The sequence below is a fragment of the Centroberyx affinis genome, unplaced genomic scaffold (genome assembly GCF_046629955.1).
Source record: "Centroberyx affinis isolate AG114_WGS23_722 - 3 ecotype Tasmania unplaced genomic scaffold, CSIRO-AGI_Caff_v1 ptg005310l_1, whole genome shotgun sequence".
Lineage (NCBI taxonomy): Eukaryota > Metazoa > Chordata > Actinopteri > Beryciformes > Berycidae > Centroberyx > Centroberyx affinis.
In genome coordinates this window covers 280,001-305,253 of record NW_027282648.1, presented here as the reverse complement: position 1 = coordinate 305,253, position 25,253 = coordinate 280,001, and the positions used below count along the sequence as shown (strand labels likewise).

The 25,253-nt window shown below is 43.5% G+C and overlaps 1 protein-coding gene across 1 annotated transcript in view; it reads right to left on the bottom strand.

The window, feature by feature from the left end:
- Positions 1 to 25,253, bottom strand: part of adamtsl3 (ADAMTS-like 3) — a 162,250-nt gene that overhangs the window by 16,394 nt on the left and 120,603 nt on the right. Inside the window, exons 15-23 of the mRNA XM_071546546.1 lie at positions 22,556 to 22,851; positions 22,339 to 22,468; positions 15,535 to 15,745; positions 14,968 to 15,147; positions 13,666 to 13,819; positions 9,196 to 9,861; positions 8,322 to 8,562; positions 778 to 905; positions 223 to 360 (exon numbers count right to left, since the gene is read on the bottom strand). Of these exons, the coding sequence (XP_071402647.1) occupies positions 223 to 360; positions 778 to 905; positions 8,322 to 8,562; positions 9,196 to 9,861; positions 13,666 to 13,819; positions 14,968 to 15,147; positions 15,535 to 15,745; positions 22,339 to 22,468; positions 22,556 to 22,851 (2,144 nt within the window). The remainder of the gene's footprint in view (positions 1 to 222; positions 361 to 777; positions 906 to 8,321; positions 8,563 to 9,195; positions 9,862 to 13,665; positions 13,820 to 14,967; positions 15,148 to 15,534; positions 15,746 to 22,338; positions 22,469 to 22,555; positions 22,852 to 25,253) is intronic.

Genomic DNA, 25,253 nt, shown 5'->3' with positions numbered 1-25,253 from the left:
ACCTGGATACTTCATATTAAGACTACAAAAATAAGATACTGGAAGACTCAATCAAGTCTGTACATTCATTGCAGGAGGGTGACCCTCCTCACTGAGTGCTCCAGGAGTGAAGTGCCTAGGTAAAATAGCTTTGATTACCAGTGTGTTGCCTGGTTGCCTTCACCCCAACACCACACTAGACTATACCTGTTCTAAATCTCATATTGCTGTGTGGTGACCTACCGGTGACAGGGCAGTCCAGAGTGATGTTGGCCCCTGGGCGAACGCTGACCCGGCCGCCCACCACGGCCCTCAGGCTGCGACCCAACATCATCCCTTGGTCTGAAACATTCCTCCATGACACCGCGATGGCCGGGGGCTCTGAAGGTTCACACACAGACAAAAATATATCAGCCACTAATGCAATGACAAATGAATGTGAAAGTGTCTTCTCCTCTGGGGTATTACTGTCAGCCACTCACTCATTTGAGTCAGCTTTGGCTGTGCAGTATGTGCCTCAAAGCATCAGTCTCACTGTAATGTGTGCTAAATCTTATTATAGACTGATACGGATATTAGTTCTTGCTGCATATACGAGAAAATACATTGAAACTGCACAATAGAAAAGAAAAGGAACATATGTAATGATGCAAAACATGCAATATTCTACATTTTACACATTTTACACTCACAAGATATCGACAGTCACTACTGTAGCAACAGCCCAGTTAAAAGTCAGCCACTTTTATTCAACAGATTTGTACACTGATGCACTGTGAGAAAAGTCAGAATACCCACTAGCCACTAGTAGCTGAGATGTCTCAGAGTCGGAGCCATGTGCGTTGGTGGCTGTGCACTTGTACTGGCCTCTGTCAGCTGCTCTGGGCTGGGAGATGTGGAGTCCTCCAGAGCTATCCCAGGATACCCTGCAGACAGAGAGACAAAGCAAAAGTTTGTTTTCTTTCCAGTGGTTCGCAACTAGTGGGTCACCAAACTTTCAGAAAGCTTTGACAGGGGAAAGAACAGTTTAGGGGACTACTGACTACACTTTTTGACGATATCATATATATTGAGTAGTTGAGGACACATTTTAACTCTGCGGGCATGCTGGTAGAACAGTGGTCTCTAAGGCACATGCCATGTAACTACCATGTCCTGGGTTCGAATCTGGTCCAGGACCTTTGTCACATGTCATTCCCCCTCTCTCTCCCAGCCTTTCCTATCTCTCTCCACTGTCTAATAAAGGCTAAAAAATCCTTAAAAAGAAATTAAATCCCGCTGCAAATGTAAGCACTTCATTATAGACAACACTGATAATAATGCATTATCTCCCAGAGAACTGATGAATTAAAATAGTGACTTCACTGAATGGAGACAGGCAAGAGTAGTTGGGTTTAACATATGCTGCTTGGATTGGATAGCTCTCAGTGTGGGTCTAACCGGTAAAAGGACGACAAGAACATTGGACATCAGCACTCTTTAGTTTCTGGATCATTCACAGGAGAGGAAACATACTTTTTTCTGAACTTTGAAGGTAAGAGATCCTCTCCTACCTTCAAAAATGTAATTACCAATTTTGAGTTGTAAGAGAAGTAATATAATAAGCAGAACTACTGCTCCCATGGAGTAATAAGTAATAGTATTACTATGCTCTCCCTCTGCATGCACATCTTATTATACTGTTTAAGTTAAACTCACTTAAGGTGGGTCTCTATGTCCCTCTCTCTATGTGTGTGTTGAGTGGCTGAGTATATGAATCACTCTGGCCTGGATGCAGCAGTGTTATCAGTATATTGTATTCATCTGCTTTATAATTAGATGGAGAACCAGAATCAATTATCGTCAAACAGTGAACTCTGGCATCCCAGAACGAACTGGTAAAATATGTCAAGTAGTCAAACAGAGAATGTCATACTTTTATCTCCAAACTCCAAAGATAACTTTTTGGTCAGAACATAATTTTCTGTATATCTGTCTGCCTGCCTGTTTAACTGTCTATCAACTGAATTGTTCTTCAGCATTAATAAGTCTGTCCAAGAGTCCTTGGTTTAGGGATGAACAGGACTCAGCCACAGCTAGGGAGCAATACAAGAGCTTCTTGATATCTGTTCAAAAGAGTAAAGCCAGCTTCAACGGGAGATAAATCACCTACAATCATTAAACAAGCAGTAAGGACATGGCAGCATGATAGGTGGAGGGAAGTTCATGCAAGGGTAAGCAGAAGGTGACTGGTGAAATACTGGAGTATGGGCTGGGCCAACATGTTGAAATTGGGATGGGCCTTAGCATTTGAATGTTAGGGCTTTAGCTGGAACTTGGGCTAGAGGGCGCTGGGGCTGGAGTCGCTCTATTCAGACCAACTGTGGGCTGTGCAAGACGCTCCGATTGCAGTTATGTCTGCAGAAAGTTTACAGAGTTTTGAACAGGCAAATCATGTATTTTTTGCTGCTTTGTTATTGTCTTTCATGTTACATGGTTTTGATGAGTTAGCATATCAAGGTAGCAAGTGCTAATAAAGTAACATTAATCAAAAATCAATACAAAAAACCCCAGAAAAAACTCAAACATTTTTCAGAGCTTACCATCAACCCCAATGATGGAGGCAACCGTTCTTTCAGCATCATTTTAGAGACATTTATTCCTGCAGTCTTTCAAATAAAAGTTGCAGAGAACTTTGAATGGCTGTAATAGACTGCTCACCCATTCTGCACATGTCGGGCGGAACTATTGTTCATGAAATGAAATCACATCAGCAGGGAAACAAGGAAGCGTGGAAATCTGATTGGCTTAAGGGCCTTTGACTACTAAAAGTTCAGCCATGGACAACTTTTCTCTGCTGGCAAGCATGTTAACCATCCACACATCTGCTGAGTTTCCCTGGTTGCTCAGCTATAAGGAACTTAATAGACTTCTGGTGATGTGCTGATTGTGTTGTTCACAGTATGAATGCACAGTTAGGCTTGGGGTTTGGACTGCAGCTGGGTCTGGGTCTGAGGCTGGGGCTGAAATAGAGCAATAGGGTTGGGGTTAGAACTGAGCTTGAGTCTGATGTAAAAGGCCTGGGCTGTTAAAGCCATGCACTGCTTTATGGATCTCCACAGAGCAATAATCTCTTTGATGGTTTCTACCCAAACCTGTGGAAGCAGGAGCATGAGGAAATGCACATCGGGCGAATCCCACCCACCAGCAGCTCAGACCGCTCACGACATCAAAGACTGCTGCTTGGCCCGAACGCTGCGTTTCCCTCAGGCGCAGGTCTGGGACCCGTCTATTCACATCCGTTAACCTTCACGAGGATGAGGGAACGATACAAATCTCACTTCAGATCAGTATGCAGCGCTATCCTTCTTACGGTCCAAGCCCTTACGACAGAGGATCTGGGTTACTCCATTGCATCCTCCACTCTTTAAAGGGCAGAGAGGGCCACTGAGGCTGTGCAGTTTATTATGTGGGACCTTGGACGTAGCAGGGAACATATAAACCATTAGAGCATGGAAAATGTACTCTCATGGCCCTGGGAACAGGAACAGCTTGGCTTTGTAGTGCAGTTGGGGTGACTGGAGATCATGCTGTACCTGTAATACAAAACCAGCTTAGGACAGAAAGTAAATATACCAGTCGAACACAATAGGCTTACAGATGGATGTGCTGGAGATATACAGTGCTGCAGATGTTTTCATTCAAAGTAACTCACAACTACAGGGAGCACGTATTCAGTCGATTTGATCCACGCGAGACCGGATTCCAAATCCTTGATCAGGATCGTCCTTGTGTTTCAACCAACAATATCATTAGGAAAGAAATAAAAGAAAAAGGATCCGTTCATTGCTCTGTTTTCACTCCAGGAATTACTGATGTGAGCCGTTTGCCCTTCAAGGAAAGGAACAGAGCCCGAGTAAATCTGTTAAAAGTTCTTTTAAAAAGGTCAAACTCAGCGCAGCATATCGCAGGGAGCCAACGTTGCCTGTTATCACACTCAATTCACTCCAAAGCCACATCGCTTTGATAAGATCGAGTCAAGGGCAACGGCTGCAGAACATTGTGTTTCACGCCACAGCCATGGGCCCAGTGAATGTCAATCAACTCGCTCTCTCACTTTTTCTTTGTGTTTGCTCTCGCTTTTTTCTTTCTCTTTCTTTCTTCCTTTTTACGATACTCTGTTGCGGTCGGGTTCAGAGTGGACCGTGGAAAAGCCAGGCAAGAGATGAAGCGAGTCAGAAACCGACTCCGAGATAGATGCGTTAGATGAGTTCGGAGAAGGCGGGAACTTTCTTGTCTGAATCTTCTTCTCTTGTTCTTCTGATCCTCTGATATAAAGCTGTCCTTCTCTCCTTTCTTATACCAGTTATGGGTGGGTCCTTTGGATTGATGCTCTGCAATCACCAGCTATGGGTATGGTTTTTGTCTGACACTCACCTAAATCTCACCTTACTTTTTCATGTTTATGATTTTCTGTTGTTGTAGACTTACAGCTCCTGCAGCCTCTGGAAGGCTGTTCACTGTTCAGTAGCAAATGCTTAGTGTCATAATGAAACTGAATTTTGGGAGCATCTTGCTTCCTTAATGTGATAACATGGGGAGGGATCAATCAAAAGCGGAAGGAAAGTCAAAAGAGGGAAAGCCATTCTTATTTGATGTGAGAGGTGGAGCATTGGGATTGTAAAAGTAATGAGATTTTGATATAAAAATACAAGAAAATATATTTTTGTCTTTTTTTTGGCATAAATTGTCAAATAGGTGAATGGTATGATAGTTAGACTGAGCTAAAAAGGTGAAAAAGTCATTTTCATTTCATTTTCATTGCATTAGGCAACTTAGCACTTTGGTGATCCCAAGTGTCAGTGGGAAATAACTGTTTGAATTTTTAAAGGTTTGAGGGGTTTTATCATCTAATGTGACTGCAGCAGGTGGGGATGTTGAAAAAAAAATTGCTTTGCTGCAGGTTCAACCATCGTGGGTGAGTCCAGCTTTGCCTGCCTGGAGCACTTGCTCGCTGCTGTTCAGGAGGCAGTTTTACATTTCTCTTTAGTATTTTGATTAAAATTAAAATTAAAAGGGAATTTGTGCAAATAAGGCGGATCTACAGTGTCTCAATTAGTGGGGATGGGACACTCTTGCTTTATCGCTGCCCCAATTTCTCATTTAGACTGATAAAATGATTATATTATTACATAAACATTTTGCCTAGGTTGAGGTCTGAATCGAACCTTTGATATTTGCACACTTGTAAAATCTTACAGATACTACACTGACCCAGCCTGCTAGCAGCATTCTGACAAACCAGAAACAGCCCTGTTCAGCAGGTTCAGCTCGCAATACAATAACAGCACCGAGTCCAGAGGCTGTCAGTGCCTGTTAAGGAGAAGGCTAGGAGAAATCAAGAATAGGGCATGTCGTGCAAGGGATCGGAGCAGAAAAACACTCTCCCTTTAGAGCAGTCAGTCATGGCTGGGTATGATTGGCAGGGCCTCGAGCGATGCGGTGATGGCTTCCATATGCAACCGCCTGCTCCCACACATGAGAGAGGGTCCAAGCGAGTGACAGCTCTCAAACCTCAATCAGCACTTCAAGCCCGGGATTTGAGCAAAGGAGATGCGTTTTCGGAAGGGAAGGCCCCGCGTTTTAGTTGACGAGAGCGCTATAGTATTATAAGTTCCCCCAAAGCGCGATGTGTGTGGTCTGTGACTTCTCACGTCAAACGCCTGTCAAAAGGGCATCAATATTCATAGGTCCACAGCTCCTCAATGAGACAGAAACTCAATACCGCAGTTCGGTTGTATGTCACTGGAAATGCCATGCATCACACTGTGTCCGCAGGCTGATAAACATGTGCATCATAATTCAGAAATTGTGTATCAGTTCCTCTGAACAAATGAATGTAAATGAAACTGATCACTTGGGATACACTGTTTATATCTGCTGCGTTACCCCATATGCTCCTGGTTTAAAATATTTAACATGCAAGTTGCCTTCCTGCATACTAATGCCAGAAACACAAAACTTGCTGAGTGGGTACTCTTAAAGCAGTTTAAATTACTCGAGGTATTTTTCATTTTGCTGTATCATCACTCAACCTGCCTCAAGAAAGAGCAGAGGGACCAGTAGGACCAGAAACATGCTGATCTGGGACACTGTCCGTTAGGGTTAGACCAATATATCAGTATGCCGAAATGCTGGGCCGATGTTGGCCTTTTATTAAATATTAGATATAGGCCAGTCAGTGTTGTTGTATGATGGAGGTTAGTCCCTAACCACAACTACATAAAAAACAGCCTATAATACTGCACATTTTCTCTATTCATTTAATTGTTCAAATATGTTTTTTTGTCAAATAATTCTTCATTTAACAGCCTACTGTATCCCAGAGTCAAACACCACACTGAATAGGTGTGGTGTTTCTCCAAGCCACATGCGTAATCATTATACTACCAAAATGTTAATCGTAAAGAGAAGTAGGGCACAGTTTTGTTTTGATCTGATTGGAGCTGAGGAAGCAAACATCATAAGCTACAAGTGAAAACCTCTACCATTGGTTTGGAAATAGATGAGACTCATGGCTTAAGTACAAATGACACCAGATCTGCATATTGCGAGGGAAAGTGTAGGAGGAGGGTGATCGGATCTGGCAAAGACGCATTTTTGATAACAAATGTAAATGTAATGTGGATCTGGATGCAAGTCGCATGAAATGCCGGGTGTAAGTGGGATAAGTGACACAGAATGCAGCCGATGCTGGGGATATTGTGATTAAAACAGAATAGGCCCAAGAATTAACCCCTGGGGACAGGTATGAGGAAAACCAGTCAAGTCTATTATGATAGATGATGATGATGATCATGATAGCATGATCAATGGTGTCAAAGGTAGCACTTAAATCTAAGATAGCAACTCCATTAACTCTTAAGAGGTATGTTTTATGTACTGTGCTGCTGACGGAAGCCATATTGAAATTTATCCAAGATACTTTCAACTACCTCTAAAAGTTGTTTGGCAACAATTTTTTCAATGACCTTGGAAATGAAAGGTAATTGGGGATTGGGCTTTAGTGAAGAGGGAAGGATGGATCAAGGCCGGGCCTCTTTAGGAGGGACTGGACAGTGGCAGTCTTGCAGTAGTTAGGGATACAGCTAGAGGTGAAGGATTTATTTACAATGATAAGCAGACTAGGGACAATAACATCCAGGACCACTATGGGGAATTTGGAAGGGATTATATCCAAAGGGCTAGAGGACAGTCATATATCAGACTCAGTGTTTGTAAGATCTTGTAAGGATATTGGGGCAAATTGATTTAACAGGAGAGACAAAAAAGAGCTCAGAGGGGGAGCTAAGATAGAGTAGGACACTAGATAGAGTAGGACACTATCTGAATATTTATTTGCGCCCGATTTATGGGGAAACGGCCCAGAGTTAACAGGGGAACAGAACAGCAAGGACCGGCCTGGAAATGAAAGGTACCTTATAAACCCCCACGTTTTTATTGGAATAAAGGAAGACGGTGAGGTATACAGTGCATAGAGACCATACTTGACAGCAGGTGCTTCATCATATTAATAAGAGCATTAAACACCCTTTTACTTGGCATTTGCAACAGTGCCAGGGGAGTAGATACAGTTAAAAAATAAAGCTGCCCCTCAGTGGAGCATACCCTGGCAAGGGGTCACCCTGACCCACAGTTGGACATAGACAGGAGGGGAAGAATTCAAAGCGAAGGACGGTGTGGAAACAAATTCAAGGGAGGGAGTGATAAATCACACCGAGCAGCTTAGAGCTCTGATTCATTAGCTGAGATCATTTACTGAGGTTCAGTACCCTCCTACATACAGAAAATTATGACGAATGCAGTGGAAATGAAAATGCTGGGAATAGCAGATATGATGTCAAGTATCCTAGTAGAGGAAAATTAACTTTATCTCACATACTGTATGAGCCCTGGAGTGGTTGTTTCTGCACTATCACCTTTAATGGTTATCAAGTTTATTTAAACAGGCTTTTCATCAACAATTCACTTCAACACTATTTGGTCCTAATTTGTTGTTTTCATTTGGATTCTTAGGAGAGACAATTCACTAAAAAATGTACTTAATTGTTTGGGAACTGCATTTATTAAAAAATACCCCTCACTGAGGACTGGTGCAATGCTAATTTTTCATCAACATTATTTCATTATGCAACACAACAAGAGCTCGTTCTGCAACATTACAACATTATTCAGTGTCAAAATCTCTCAATAACTCTTGAATAAGACAAAGACTGAGCAAGACTAGTTTTGGGATGTGTGTGAGATAATGTATTAAATTACCAGTTTTCTGCCACTTTAAACCAGCTTACAGTGTTAGCTACCTGTCAGTGTGCTGTAGTGGCGCTCCATCTTTGGTCCAGCTGATTTTGGGTGGCGGGGAGCCCTCTGTGGGACAGAGTATGGTCAGTGATCGGGTCCCGTTGGTGAGGAAGGTGTTGCGTCCGATGCTGATGTTGATGTTCTTCTGGAAGGTCACCGGAACGGTCTGATGCTGTCTGATGATCACAGCTCTGCTAGCAACCTTCTCCCCCGATGCACGCTCGGACCAGTTGGGCAATCTGCCTGTTGGAGAAAGCAGAGACAAGTCTGGAATAAAGGATGAGATTTCTACACTTACAATTAGGGTTGGACTGATATATTGGTTTGCTAATATAATGGACAGATATTGGCCTTTTATCAGCCAGTCAGTGTCATTCACCTCGATATGATGGACAGGATGCAGCTTGTTTGATTACATGTAATTGATCAGTACTACCCTGGTTATCTATGAGAAGCCCTTAACCTGAATTGATGCTAATATCCCCCATATACCCATATGAGTTGAATACTATTTACAACTAAATCATCAACCACTAAGTAAATAGTTCGCTACTGCCACCACAATTAGAAAAAAGCAATTGATGACACAAATATTTATCACATTATCACTATGGGCATGAGCTGGAGGACAGACTGCTTCATGGACTGAACATCCTCTCCTGGAAATATAGCCAGGGAGAGATAAAAGATTCATGGGCTTGCTTACACTGCTCTAACTCTAATAGATGAGTAAATGGGTCATCAGGCAAGAATACAGAACGGAGAGCAGAAAAATTATTTGCCTGACAGAGAATGAGACAGAAGAGCATGTCAAGGTAATTTACAAACAGCCTCATAGTTAAACAGACAGGCAGCGGTGGCAAGGGCTATAATTACCTTTAAAGTGTCCCGCTTCCTCTCTGGGCCTGTTCCACAGCTGAGCAGCAGACATCTGGGTTAACAGTGAGGAGATGAGCTCTGAGGCCTGGTCCTGGTGGATCTCTCCTCTGTCGGCCTGCAGGGTGATATTAATCAGCCTCTCCTCCAACCTGGGCTGCAGGGAGGCCTCCTGGACACCGGGCGGCAGCAGAGACACACTGACCCCAGGCCCATACAGGTCCAGCTCTGTGCGGTGGCTGTGGCAGTGAGGCAGCATCTCCTCCCGGCTCGGACCGGGACCGGCGGCGGACTCGTTCTCCTTGGACAGCCTGCCGATCAGCCTGTAGTCGCCGCCGATCAGCTGGAGGGTGAAGATGTCCGAGGCGGGGCCGGCGATGCACTTGTACACCCCGATGTCCGCCGCCCCCAGGAAGTGGATCTTCAGAGAGCCGGATTTGGTGACGCCCAGGCGTTTGGAGCTGGGCAGGGGGCGTCCATCTTTGAGCCAGCGGATGTAGGGTTTGGGGAACCTTCGGACGGGGCATTTGATGACCAGGGAGGTGTGGGGAAGGAGGTAAGCGTGGCCTCCGATGGTGAGGTGGAGGCGTTTCTCCTGGCGGTTCTGGATGTAGATGCGGTGGAGACCCATGAGCAGCGGGCAGCGTTTAATTCCTTCCTCGTAGTCTCTGTCCTTCGCTGGATGTATCACCGCCTGCTTGACTTGGTTCTTGACTGGGACCTTCCGCGTCTCTTTGGGTCTCATCTCCTTCTTATGCTCTGGTGAAGTACATATGGAAGATGAGAGGGTTTATTACAGAGACAGCACAGTTTTTAAGCACATGGGGTACTCAACTTGGTATTTTTCTTTATTGAGACAGCAGGAAGGCTGAGAAAGTTGCAGAAGAGGGGAGACACAGAAGAAAAAGGTCCTTGCAGGATTCAGTGCTTTCAGAGGTGGGGGTCTTACCCTGTAAACCATCTCTGGGCGCATACATGCAATAATTTAACCGACCTATGCAGAAGTGGTACACATTTATGTCAACAAAGAGACCTTCTGTATGCATTAAAATATAGGCTGTACTATATTTAACATATAGTAGGAAAGCCAAGTGAATTCCAGGGAACGCAAAGAAGGAAATGGGCCAAGAAGTGTGACACCCTTGTTTGTGCACTGTTCAGCACGTCAGCTGAACTCAAAACACAGAATAATTCTTGACGAATAGAAGCAGTTTGGGTCAGCGTGAGTAATGATGATTGTAAACCATGCTGATTGATGGTCATACTTAGACTATGAGAAAATGCAAACAAGACCTCCCTCCCTCCCTCCCTCCCTCCCTCCTTGGAACTCTCGGGCTAAAGGGGGAACAGCCAAATAGATTTGACATCATTAACTCAAATAACATGTTATGAGATAAGGTCTGGGATGGAGAGGGTTGGGACGTATAAGCACGGTTGAAGAAATGAGAGAGCAGTTCGAGGCCATGGTGATTACTGCTGGATGGATAGTCCAAATGTAACACCAGCCAACAGAGCTCCCAGCTCTGTTGACCACTGGGTGTGGCGTCCATCAGCATGCTGGTTAAGTGGACACACCTCAATATTGCATTCATCCTCTTACCTACTTATACCTGAGAACACTGGAAGGATATGAAACAAGGTTAAGGGTTAAACTAGCCAGATTTCTGAGGAGCACTGAACTGAGCAGCATCAGCAACAGTGAAGTCAAGTGGATTTGGGAAGTGTAATGAGTCTGAGGTAGTAGGGACGTATGATGTGTCACATCTCATCTCATCGTCATTAAATATAATTTGTCAGTATTTCCCTTTCCTATCCTGGACATGAGGGCTCTGGGGAGGCAAGGCAAGGTGGAAAGGTGCTTGTTAGAAGAGCTCAGGACTAATAAATTCAAGTTCATGGCCTGTTTGTGTAGACAGTGTGCAAGCCAGGGGGCTTATACGGGGAGTATTACCCTTATAAAGGAGCAGTAAGTAAGATGTTTACTGCCACATAGCACAAAATTACTATAATGTATTTGTTTGGCGGTTGATAGGGTTGTTGATCAATAACAATGTCTCAATGATTACTTGGCCAGAGGATTGCTGGCCTGAGATTTCTGGCTTTCAAAACTCACGTTTCCAACCCACCGACTGGCATTTTCAACTGCCCAACAACGGAGGACATTGCTGCGAGCAAGAGACCAGCATCACAAGACATTTCAGCTACAAAGGCTAAAAAGCCTTGTTGTTAAGCCAAAAAGCAAATGACAAAGCAGTTTTATTATTCCAGTATTTAGTATGGATATATCAGCTCTTCACTAGACGCTTTGGTTGGATCTCTGCTCTAATTAGCTTGCTGACTTTTCTCTATTGGGAAATTGTGACTTTGTTTGTGTCAATTACAGGCCACCCAAGCTGATGTTAAATTGCAATTGCTACTGGCAGATAGAGGTCGACTAGGAGGTTATAGATTCCTTAATGCCCTGTTAATGATAGGAGTTTGTCATCATTGCATATTCCACTGAAATACATGCATGTATGCATATCTCCAGAGGTGTGAGGCAGGGGATGCCTGGGGCAGCTACAGTAGAGTGTCCATGTATTCCTAAATGTCACTTTGACAGGGATGGACTCCAGTTGATGCAGGTAATGAAAATGTGACCTTCCGATCACAGGTAATGGTCGCCACCCTGGGATAGAGACCATAAAACAAATGCGTATTCAATGATATATCTGTGGGGGGTTGATAGGGTTGTTGATCAATACCAATAACTCAATGATTACTTGGCCAGGTGCTGAGAATTCCAGCTTTCAAATCTCACTTTCCGGCCCATACTCTCTTTTGGAACAAACACTCCACTTCACAACACTCCCAATCCCCCCCAAGCTGGGATAGAAACCATAAATCAAATGTGTTTTCCGAGTTTTAAATATAGGTTACCTGAAATTAAGTGAAAATGCTGCACCATCTAACACATGTCCTCTGTCTTGATTCAGACAGACTACTCCGTTTCACACAATGCCAAGTATAACACTACAGTTCCAAATACTGTATTTATTGGCCCATGCAAAGAAGCACCCCCATTAACACACCTGTGCATGCACGCATGCTAGCACATAAGCGAGAAATACAGTACGGTATCTCCGATTCTCCCAGTGACCCGGCCTCGACCCCAATCCTCATTAACCAATAGTATTTATGGAGAAAGAGCGGGGAGCGGCAGCTGGAGCGAACGTGTTCTGAAACGCACTCGGACGCGGACTCTCAGGAGTCGCCGTGACATTTGCAAGGCATTCAATCATGCGTTTTATGGTCTCCATTCCAGCTGAGGTAAGTTTAGAGGGATAGCTCCGTCAGACTCACACAGAGAATTCCTCTATGAGAGTAAATGGTGGCTCTCTGTGAATGTTGGAACAGCGCAATCCCTGTTTTTTTTTTTTTTTTTTTAAATGCACACAGTGAATACGAGTGTGCAGACGGTGGAGGAGCGTTCCCTCCTGTAGCTTGGCCATATTCTTTATGTGAACTCATCAACACTCAATGAACAACTGCTGAACTTCCCCATGCATGATTTTCAGATGTCCTTCCCACATGTTGGAACTATGCTACACCCTCATTGGCTGCTTGTGTATGTACAAGTACAGTATGTTAGCATGAAGTAAAGACTCAAGATAAGCCTCGCTGATTTATCGAAGTGTTTTTTTTTTCTTCAATTACCCGCTTCAAACGTTCATGCTCAAAGTGAGAACAGGATCTGTTGATAGCTTGATAAAGTGGAGACCCCGCAGAGGGCCAGGGAGTGTATACATTGCTCACAGCCCCACGGGTAATCACTTTCCAGGCGTATACATATGAGCATTACGTTCATGTGAATGTTTAATATGGCTGTAATCTGGCATGTCACATCTACAGTTCCCCTGTACCGAGCGTTCACATGATAAAGTACAATCCAACAGCTCTGTCTACTCGGGCTGGACCGATATATTGGTTTGCAGATATTGGTCTTTTATTAGAAATCAGATATTGGTCCCTTTACCTATAAGGTCTGAACTCATATAGACACTGATTTTGAAACATATTTGACAATCAAGAAACACCCAGTGAAACATCAATTGGTAGAAAAATAAGTCTCCCACATACTACCAGACAAATCAGAACAACAGCAGCAGAATTACTGGCAGCTTTCATAAGACATTGAGACCAGCAATACCTGGCAGCCTATTGAGTGGTAATCCAGCAAGAAAAATAGCTGCAGGGTTATGTGCTTTTTAGCAGTTTATGTTTAAATTCAGGTTGACATTTAAGCCTAAGTCACTCACACACACACACTGCATCGACTGTGACTGTGAAAGGCTCTTGCAGAAGGAAAGAATTGATTGGCCGGACTGTCTACACACAAGAAGAAATATTGGAGGTGGATTATGTTTGTTTGGGTGTGTGGGTGTGTGTGTGTGTGTGCGCGTGTGTGTGTGTGTGTGTGTGTATACTTACTCGGGCAGGCCATCATGCGGCAGGTTCGTACGAGGGGAGGGGAGGGCAGCCCTGAGCAGAGCCCCCTGGCCAGCACCACCAGGTGGCCCATGGCCGTTAACTGGCGACACACCGGCTCCCTGCGCTGAATCCCCAAACCACAAGACACCGAGCACTGCAGAGAATAGAATAGAATAGAATAGAAAACAATTTAATTTGCCAACAATGCATCTTGTAGATAAACACACAACACATACAAATACAATCACATAAACATATACTGTATATAATTACATACATATACATACACAACCATATATATATATACATATAGATTAGGTTAGATGAAATGAATCCTCATGGGGAAGTCGGGTCATTGCAGCAGCAATAATAGGACAAAGCAAAGAAAATGTAAATCTACATAAGAATATAAGTATAGAGGAATAGAGGGGGTGGGAGGGTTAAACATCAAGCAACTGACACTAGAATGTGGAAAAATATGTGTATGAAAAGTATGGAAATATATGAACTCGTTCGGATGTAAAGTATTATTAAGTATACATATTTTTTTATTTTAATATTATTATTTTTATTATTATTTGTACATTTCATATTCTGTCATCAAAATCTGTAATAAAATTTAAATTGCAAAAAAAAGACAAGAAATTGTTATAAAAAAGTGGGAAAAAAGAAAGAAAGCAACAACATGTTTACGCACTCTCTGCATGATAAAAAATAGAACAATAGAATCATAATAGAAAAGAATGCGGCAGCCGCTGCAACAGGCATCCACTAGCTCATGCCATGTTGAAATGTTCATACACAAACAGGAGGCATGTTGGTCCACATGTGATAGTCATCACACTTACAACCAGAATCAGCTGAGCAGAGAACAAATGCCAACAGTGAGGACCTAGTAGAATTGTATTGTGAAGTGTGTATAAAGACCTGGCCCTTATTTTCTCTCTCTAGTTGGCTTTCCGTCCAAGTATTTTTATGCAAATGATCATGATTCGAATTAGAAAAGCTGAGTGGAAACGAATAATTTCAATAAAATTTCCTCAATATTGCAGCATGTTTTTACGCTCACTTGAGCTGCAAACGGAAATTATGTGATAAACATTGATGGAAACAGATTTGACGAATAAACGATCACGTACTTTTGGCATGACTGGCTCAGTTATATTGCACAACTGTTCAAAAGTGGCTTTGGATGTTCTGACATCAATAAATAAAATACTCGCCCCCCCCATGAACACACACACACACAGACACACACACACAGATCTTTCTCCTTCATTTCTCCCCTCTCTTGGTGCTCACCTTGCCCCACTCTCCTCCTGCCATGAAGGGCAGACAGTCGGTGTTGCTGCAGCCTCTGTGGGCGGCGGGTTTGGCCCCCCGGCAGGCCCCGTCCCCCAGCCTCCCATAGGCCCCTGTGGACAGGAGCTGCTTACAGTAGACCTTACGGACCTGGACACCCCCACCACAGGACTGGGAGCACTGGAGGGAGGGAACAGGAGAGGTGGAGAGACATAGGAAGGTGGGAGATAGACAGAGAGAGGGAGACAATAGTCATTACAACAGCTGTGTTCAGAATGTTCACTCACTATAGTGAATCAAATTAACTGTTGAGAATTCGGACACTAGTACAAAATGGCGGGCACACTAGGCTATATGATGCACTATTTCTGTAATAGGGAACGGTTTCGAGCCAATGTCCCTTACTGGCTTTTGAATGATTTGCATAGCAATTCTGTAACTGCGTGTAACAGTATAATGGTGTGGTGTGTGTGTTGCGGAGAAAGGAGAATGGTGCTCAGTTGACTTTCCCTGGTTAAATCAATTTAAACACACTCACACACACTCAAACACACAGGCAGTCCATACCTGCTGCCAAGGTTCAGTCTCCCAGGCCGCAGGACAGTCCACCTGGTTGCAGGGTTGCAGGATAGCGGGTTTGAACTCCCTGCACTCGTCCTCTGAAACACTCTCGCTATCCTGCTGGTCGACAGACAGCAGACGCATGCAGTACACACTCCTGGTGTGTATGCCGACGCCACAGGACGCCGAGCAGCCAGTCCACGCTGTCACCTCCCATCTACAGAGACAGGTAACACACTAGATCACACACAAACTATTAAGACCGCAAGCTCTGTCTGTGAAATAAAGCTTTGACACCTTTTTCATTTCACCTATTAAAGGTGCTACGTGTAGCAATATATCATTGTCAAATTAACTGTGATATCTTGGTATAATTACTGTTAACAAATGAGACCATGGTGGAGACAACTGTTAGTCTCCATCTCACACCAGCTGTAGGCTATTGTTAGTGCTAGTGTTTCTCCAAATCAAGACTACATTTCCCATAAATCCTGGTGCTTCCTGTCCCTCCCTTCCACCTGTCTGAAGAGGATAAACATGTAGGAGGATAAACACAAAGAACAGCGCCCTCTTCCTGTTTTGTGCCATAAAGCAATATCCCTTTGTGCTGTTAAGCAATTCAGCAGATTTCAAGGTGGCACACAATGTAAAATGCAGTAATTATAATGTCTCAAAATTAATGTGGTAATAATTTACTGATGTTAAAATGCTACAGTTAGCACCTTTAGGTCAATTTGACATCATGAAATAGATGGTTTAAGGAAATATTACTGAATGTAGGCTACACATGGCAAAACAAAAAGCCATGACCAAAAGCACAATACTTATCAATGACGGTAAAATAATCTACATAGATAGTCAGATCCATACATTCATGCATAGATACTGTCCACTTCTACACAAATGTGGGTGCAGAGGAACAGTTTTCCTTGGTACAAAATGACTTTATTTTGGAAATAAAATCTATTTTAAAAGTCTGACTGGGGTTTTGTGGGACTCTGTGGGCTGCTGATGGCACCGGCCTGCATACATCCACCACATGGACCGCATAGGGAGCCCTGCTTTCTTTATTGCCCTCATAAAGTTCATAAAGTCAGACAAAATACAAGGCTGAGACGAATCCCTACTGAGAAGAATGATGTACAGCAGTCACTTGCTGAGGGAGAGAGAGAGAGAGAGAGAAAGAGGGAGAGAGAGAGAGAGAGAGAGAGAGAGAGGGAGAGAGAGAGAGGGAGAGAGAGAGAGAGAGAGAGAGAGAGAGATCCCCCAAGCTCTGAGGCAGCAAACTACACCCTATAGACTATGTGCTGCACTGTGCTGTGCTGTGTGTGCGTCTGTGTGTGTGTGTGTGTGTGTGTGTGTGTGTGTGTGTGAACTCATCTATGTGTGTAGGACCTGCACTCTGCAGCTGCTTCCTGTATATGTCCATTAGTGGAGGAGAGAGTGGTAAATCAGTGTGTGTGTGGATCATATACGCCCCCAGTCTGCATGACTACTGGATGGACAAACATCCATCTGCTACACTGCAGCCTGTAGATACAGTCACTTATTGCACACAGAGAGAGAGAGAGAGAGTGAGAGAGAGAGAGAGAGAGAGAGAGAGCACCTGAGTATTGAGTGTATAAAACATTACGACCACCTTCCACCTGTTGCAGTCTCTCTTGCAAAATTCAAATCAGTTGTCTCAGGGCTTGACATCCCTCTTTGACCCTTCTCCTCATCTACATCTCATATATGTCAGATTTAAGGTATTAATCTGCAACATTTTCATATAAATAAATGTCCGTTTTACTCCGATCTCTGGGAAGTGCAGTGAAGAAACACCACAGCAGTGAGTGCTGAGCAACAAAGATGGAGACAAAATAAAGAAAGATATATTACCACTTTAATACATGAAAGCAGTAGGGTTAATAGTTTTCACCTGGATGAACCCGCTCAGTCTGTTTCATGGAAAGAGAAAGTGTATTTTGGAGGTATTTTGTACACTCAATGTGTACTTACTACTAAAACTGAGTGATGTAGTGTAGGGTAAACCTGCTTAAAAACTCTGTAGCAACCTTTTTATTTGCAGAGTTTACCAGCATATATCATCATAAGTCGTATCAACCTGATACAATAATATCAAGACAGGGTATTTTAAGGGGAAAAAACTTAAATTAAAGTCATAGTTTGGAGGCCATAGCTTGCCCATGTTTTTACTGAACACTGCATCACTGCCAACACTATACTTTTAATAGTAACTTCATTATTCTCTGGACTAAAAACTCAGAGCCGACTTTAATCATAATCAGTAGACTTGGACAGAGTTTGTTCCCCTGACCAAAGGAGTGGATTTTGGTGAAACGCTGTCTTAATTCTTCTTAAGTCTCTTTGTTAAGTCTGCTGAATTCTTTCTCCACTGCTGCAACAGCTATTCTCATGAAACTAGACACAACCACGTGAGAGGATTTGAAGCTAAAAATAGGGAGAGGGCCAAATGGAAAATATAAACTTTTATACCTCGAGTTATTTTACTTCAGATCCTTCCCTTTATGTCTTGCTGTTATGTGGCTTGATAAAATGCAGCTCTTATTAAAAGGTAAATAAAATGATCCGCTCTTAATCAACATCAGTTTTTCCTCAACGCACTTAAGCACATAGCTCCAGATAGCCAACTGTCCTGCTGACTTTGGCAATGGGACAGCAAATTGGAAAAACAATCTGTGCTGTGTGTGTGTGTGTGTGTGCGTGTGTGTGTGTGTATGCCTGTGCGTGGGCGTGTTTGAGCGCACAATGTTCTACCATAACGGTGAAATGTTCCCTTTATGAAAGTGTAGGCTGACAAGCCATTTAGAATCAATCAGTGTTTGTTTCTTAAACGCAAAGCAGGGCGCTGCCGTTGTCCAACACTTAGCGGCGTGCGCTGCTCAGCGTCACAGCAGCAAACTCTGCTTTGACTTATGAGCCAAAGCCGTCCCACTGTGATCTTTTTTGCTTTTTTAGCCACAGTTTTAATGATACGCAACTCTGCTGTGCTCCAATAATGATTGATTTTCCAACAGACACCTCCCACCCACTCCCCCCCCCACCCCCGCCGGGTGGAAAAAACCCCTCCGTAAATAAAGTTTGAATCAGAGCATTAAATCAGAGAAATTAAATCAAATGCGATTGGAGCTGCTGTGGCATCTAAAGTTTAAATACAGTAGATGTAAGAAAGAATATTACAAACCAAACAAGCGATGGGGACAGAAGGAATCATTCCCCACACTGCGATACCTACCAGCTAAAGCATCACTCTAACCATCTTGGACCTGGGTGCGGCTCTCCAATACAGTCCTAACGGGCCAATGGACTCTCCAAAAATCAACCCCCAAAAGCACCAAAGCACGTCTTCTTCAGCAGTGCATGCAGACAGGCAGCTGCAGCGGAACAGCAAAGAGTAAACAAGTGCATGACTTTAGATCATTTTCTTTTTTTTACCAACAATCGATATTTTGAAAAAGACAGGCTTGGGTGCTTTTGGAGTTGATTTTTGGAGAGTCCACTGGCTTGTTAGGAGTGTTTTGGAGAGTTGCACCCAGCCAAGCAAGACATAAGTAGCTCTGTAAGCAATTGATAGTTTAGTCAGAATCGATCAGTATGATGGAAAATGATGGGACAATAGGGTCCAGGTCGAAAACGGCAAGAGTTATGAGTTCAGCCGGAGCTGCCTTAGGCCATACATCAAAGCCATGTACAGTATGTAGCCCTTGACTTTGTGTGTGCTGGTTAATGTGGAAGCTGTGTATTATTAGCTGCACGGTAATCCTTTTTCCCAGAGCCGGAGTTGTGTCCCGTCTGTGTATCCAGGACAGCCAGCGGGACGGGGCACGAAAATAAGTCATAAGTTTGCTCGCTGCCGCTAATACACCCACTGACCTGGCCGCTGGCTTCCCTTCTGACTGGTATGTTTCATTAAAGGGGCAGATCACGTTAAGAGGCCTATCCAAAAATGAAGTGGAGGGTAAACCCAGCTAGACTCAGTTTACCCACCTTTTCAGGCTGACATTAATCTTAATGTTGTAAATCAATGGCATTTTCTGAAAATGCAATTGATTTTTGTTTATATCGGTGGTTGTCTGCCTTATGATGATCACTGATTGGTCAAGTCACAGTTCCCCCACCTATCACTGGGCCTGATTTGTCATGACCTGTAAGTCTTTTCAGTCCATATAAAAGAAGGTTGTATCAGTATTGTTGTTTTTGAGATATCAGAGGAAAAAAATCATTTGTCATTCGCAGCATTTGTTTGCAATTACTTAGCAATGCCAGTGCAAATCAATAATGGGACTGAAAACCATTTCCCTGAATGACCTGCACTAGCATTGCTAAAAGTGCTCAGTAAATGACTTCTGCTTCTAATATATCAAAACCAAAACTCTGGCATGAGTGTTTCTGGATGGACTGAAACGAAGGTTAAAGCCAGTTCATGAATAATCTTAAAGACCTGAATTATCCCTTTTGACTCGCGGGTATTGCTATTAACTTATTTCTTTTTTTGCGGCCAAAAATGCATTTGTGTTGCATCACACTGACAACAGTAAGCCTCTTCCAGTGTCCAGGAGCCACAGAGTCTGCTGGTGTTTCTTTCCTAGTCTAACCATCTGACAGACTGACTGCACGTCTCATTGTGTTTATTCTGTGAGCTACTTGTTTTGGGAGGCCATAAAAATAAATCATACAACAAAGGAATAGCTCCCTGCAAGGCTCCCAATCCCTCCGACTAAACTGCCGACCATCATCGCAGTGTTTATTCAAACTGATTCAAGCGGTGCTGTTTAGCTTTCCTTTAACTCCGGCGATGAACTTCATTTCCAAGTTATTCTAACATAGTAGGAAAAATGATTTACTGTTTCAAAACTTGTGGTTCGCTCTCAATGCGACGTCTCTGCTCTCTGCGCGTGTATTAAGGCAGAAATGATTTTGTGAGGGAGGCCGAGACACGGAGGGGTTCGCCGGTAATATTGGAACCACCTGCTTGCTGTGTATGTTACAAATTACTGGGTCTAATTCTATGGATTGCGATGGCGATTTAGGGATTGGTTGGCTGATCCTTATCTCCCGGTCTCTGGCTCTGGCCCGCTGACATCGGCTTTGATGTTCTGGGGCCTTTTTCCCTTTTCCCTTTCAAACGTCATTAAGTTGTGGCACGAGACCAGAACATGAACTCACATTCCCGGCTCTCTGGTGCTCTGAGTGTTGGTAAATAAACAAAGTGGAACCATAAATACTGTAAAAATGCAATAAAGACGGGCAAAGGAGGGTCCCTCTTGGGAAGAGGCTGTGGCGGAGCCTTGTTTACTTTGGCATGGCACTAAAACAGGACGCTGGTACAAGGAGGGAAGCCAGGGTTTGAACGATATGGGTTTCTGAAGGCAGATACTGATATTTTTGGATTGGAACTGCTGATATTGCTGATATTCTGCAGCAATATTTATTATCTTTGACCATTTTCATGCCAAATGATTACAAATATTCAGTGTTTCTGCCAGGATTTCATTCTTGTCAGGGTGTAAAAGCCTCTGAAACAGCATTTAGAGCATCATGGGACACTGGTGTGAGCAGCTTCTTAAGGCAGGGTGAGGCAGGTTTTATTTTTTTTTGCGATCACACTCTAACATGGCATTACATGGCATGACATGGCAGCACAGCAATAGGGACAAAAAATCCCACCCCCCACCTCTCCCTTCCTATGCACAGTTATCCAATTTTTATGGCCAATATCAGCCAGATATATTGGCAAACTGATATCAGTCCAACATCGTATATTGGCCCTCTACAAAACATGCTGAGTAGCTCACCATGTTTGCCCTTGGAGAATAATAGTAACTAAGGTGATGATGTTGTGCAGCCACGGAAAACCATCAAGCGTATGGTAATTTGTATGTATTTGCACTACAAGGAGCAGGTTGCTGCCCGCATATGTAATGAGATTAGCGAGAGAAAGTTAATGAGCTGTTCTGCTTGGCCTTCGGAGGTCACATGAAGATGCTATTTGGCACCAGAAGTTTGCATGTTCTCAATCCAGTGCTTGGCTCTCTGGCCATGCCGATACAGATGAGGAATTTAATTCCCAAAGTGCAATATCAACGATTAGAAAAAAGATTCATCTCTTACAAAACAGATTTGATTCCTGCAACTGAAATTTTGCAGGTTCTATTCCCACAAAAGCCAGTGAATCCATTAAACAGCCATGTGTCCTGCTCAGTCAGTTTGTTTGAGTGGATAAGAGCATCAGCCAAATGCCTAAAATGTAAATGTAAAATGAATTTCATTTTTCAACGCAGCATTTTCCCCCCCAATATGGACAGACACACTGACTGACTGATGACAGTTTGCCTACAGGCGTAGGTGTGTTTTCATGCCTCAGCCCTTTCAATAAAGGCCTTTTCATTTTTGCAAACCTATGTGAGTGCCTGGCCCTGCATTTTTACACCGCATTTTACTCTGCTGAGGTCATAACTATATTCCCCCTTCATTGTTTTTGTTCTCGACATCCAAGACCACCTGCGGCTGTATTGCTGATACCTGAAGCGATGCTTTTTTTTATCATGGATATAAAGCCATTTGGATTGGAACCCCGTGGTGAAAGCAATACGCATATTATTCCGTATGTAAATTTATCAGCAGGCCTCGTTTGATACGTCGACCTCACCTTTACGAAAGCGAGACCTTAGTCGGGAGGGGTCCTCGACTGTACTGTGCTCTTTCAGAGTGAATCCTCACATTTTCTCTCTGGCTCTCTGGGCTTTTCCCAGCCACACGCTGCTTCAGTAACCTTGTGATGCTCACCTCGGAGGGCACGGCTCAGGGTTACAGATGCGGATCATAAGTGGCGGTCTGCTGGACGGATCACACAGGGAGTCCTCCACCTCTTCCCCTCGCCCCCTGTTAACACACCTCACCACCGCCGTCTGCTTCCCTGGGCAGAGGGGAGAGATGGCAAAGAGTCAGACGAGCGAGACTATACGGACCGAAGATACGGACATACGTTTCTCGAGGATCTCACCGGCAGCACACGTGGCAGAGCAGGCGGTGAAGCCCCTGTAGTCCCAGTGGTGGAGCTCCTCTCCCTGGGCGTGAGGGTCCCCGGGGTCCTGGAGCCCCGGAGAGACGCCCGGGACGCCGGCACAGGGCCCCCCGTTGCAGGGCCTCTCCAGCTGGGGTCGGTCCTCGCCGCACTCCTCCTCCGGAAGGTCCACCTCCGTCTGGGTGAAGGAGAGCAGCACCCGGCACTTCACCTCCCGGGTCTGTCTGCCGGGCCCACAGGTGGCGCTGCAGGGCGACCATGGCCCAGGGATGAATCTGAATACAGCAGTGGAAGACATAATTCTTCAAAATCAATGCAGTTTGTTTGGCATATGTTGCCTGTTCCCCTTGAAACATGCAATCATTTTGCAGTTTTTGTGTCTGTAATTCAGGCACCGACTTTTGGCTTTTTTGGAGCTTGGTTTCTGTCCTCATGTGGCTTTGAAAACTCCTCTTTAAAGACCTCTTTTAAAGCAGACACATACTGCTACAACTGCATTCAACTTAATATGACTCACCTTTGTGAGTGTGATTTAGTTACTTCAAAGTTGAAGTCCTTTTTCAAGTCACAGTCACGATTAAAAGCTGATACCTCTAACTACAGATGTATAGCCTGAGATGAGATAATGAATGAGATAATTTTAAGAATGTGCATCCACCCATACATGCAGACACACACACACACACACACACACACACACTACAGTTACTGACAGCTAGTAGAAACAATGCTCTGTTCTACCAAATGCCAATATCAATTTATAGTAGCTCTGATTGCCTCCTCAGGTATACTGTATATATGATCACATGATTGACAATACAAATCTATTTTGAAAAGGCAGTGGTGAAAAAATGTAGTTTGTTATCAGAAAAGAATATTTATGGCAGGATATTACATAAAACACAGAAAATAAATTATGTGAATTGCTGGCAAAGCACACTTTCACATCCGCTTAAACCTGTAAATCTGTCAGCAGAAGATGCCGTATCTTCATGTATTTATTAGCTGTAATATTTTCCAATATGTCTGGGTGTTGTCATTTTTCTTATCTTCACTACTCTCTACTTGTCTATATCCTATTCTCTGCAGCGGCACTGACCCAGTTTTCTGACAGGGATCGTTAAAATTTTATCTAATCTAATCTGAAATACTAAAATGGAAATACTCGAGTTAAGTGCCAGTACCCCAAAGTGTACTTATATTCTGAGTAAAAGTACAACGGTTTCTTACTTTGAATTCCTATCTGAATACAGCAGAGAACATGGCCCTGACACAACAATAAATTCACTTCAGTTCAGATTGTCTCCTCTCCATCCTCCCACCATCCTGGAGAGAGAACGAGCAAAATCCCACAGACTGGGACAAATTGTACACTTAACAATAAAGCCCAGATTAAATGCAGCAATATTTCTGAATAACTCCAGCTGCTTGTTGTAATGAAATCCTAATGCTGCTGACAGGCAAATGCACCCGAGGTAATGTCTGAGAGGAGGGTTGTTATGGAAACACTTGAGCTGAAAAGAAGTGAGCAGCGAAATCGGCTTCCTACAGGTCCTCATTTTCTCCCGGGGTCTCCTATAGAGGAGCACAGCTGTGGTAAGTGGCAGGTAGGAGTGGCACAGCGGTTAGTGAGGCTCATTACTGAAAGGTGCCAGGTTCAATCTCCGCAGTTGTATCCATCGACAGCCACTGCGTCAAAATGTCCTTCAGCAAGACATTTGATTAGCCTACTTGGAAAACACTATGCCAAGACTGTGAAGCAGATGGAAACAATGGCACCAAAATTATCCTTCAGCATTGTTGAATTGTGAGCTGGAGGCCAAATTACCTGAGAAGGTCCAAATTAATGGCTACAGCAGCTGGATTCAAAGCAACATCCATAATGTTGAGGACAGGATTTGCTCACACCAGTGCTTAGCCATCAATAATGTTAGCATTCAAATACTTTATGTGTGTAACATTAAAATAATTGATTTTACTAATTCTTATTAGCCGACAGTGTTTGCAGTCTTGATCTTTAGTATTGGGAATTTTCTAACATAATGATTCTTGTATTAGTGGTGGTAGTATCATGGATGTTCCTTCACTCCAAGTGCTGTAGCCTTTGACCTTAGACCTTCTCCAGCTCCAGCTGTTCATCTCTTGACAATATTTAAGAAAAGTTTTAGTCAAAGTTTTGTCGAAAGATCAGTTGAATCTCTACTGGCTTTTAAATTTAATTATGCTAGCAGATCACAGTGTCCGCTAAATGGCTGAATTGTAAATTGTAATTGTTAGCTATAGCTGAACTTTCCAGCTCAAAGACATGATGTTTAAACACATCAGCTGTTTAATACATTACATTACCAAGACTCTGTACCTCCGACCAAACGTCAGAAGGAGACTTGTAAAAATATGAAAATGTTTCAATTTAAAATGCTAGTATGATGGTAGGCCCTACACCTAATCTTGAGTAGCCACAGCTCTGTCTCAGACTAACGGAGGTTCTTCTCATCAGAAAATCTTGGATAACGAGACCATGCGGAGCCAGAGGCAGCCATTCAATTGGCTCCCAGTTTGAAAATGCACACCCCAGGAGACGGTACCTCTGGGTTGTTTTTCTCTCCGGGTAGAAAAAAGTTTCCTTTGTTAGCTTAGCTACACTAATGATAAAAATGGATGAAAACTTTGACTTAAG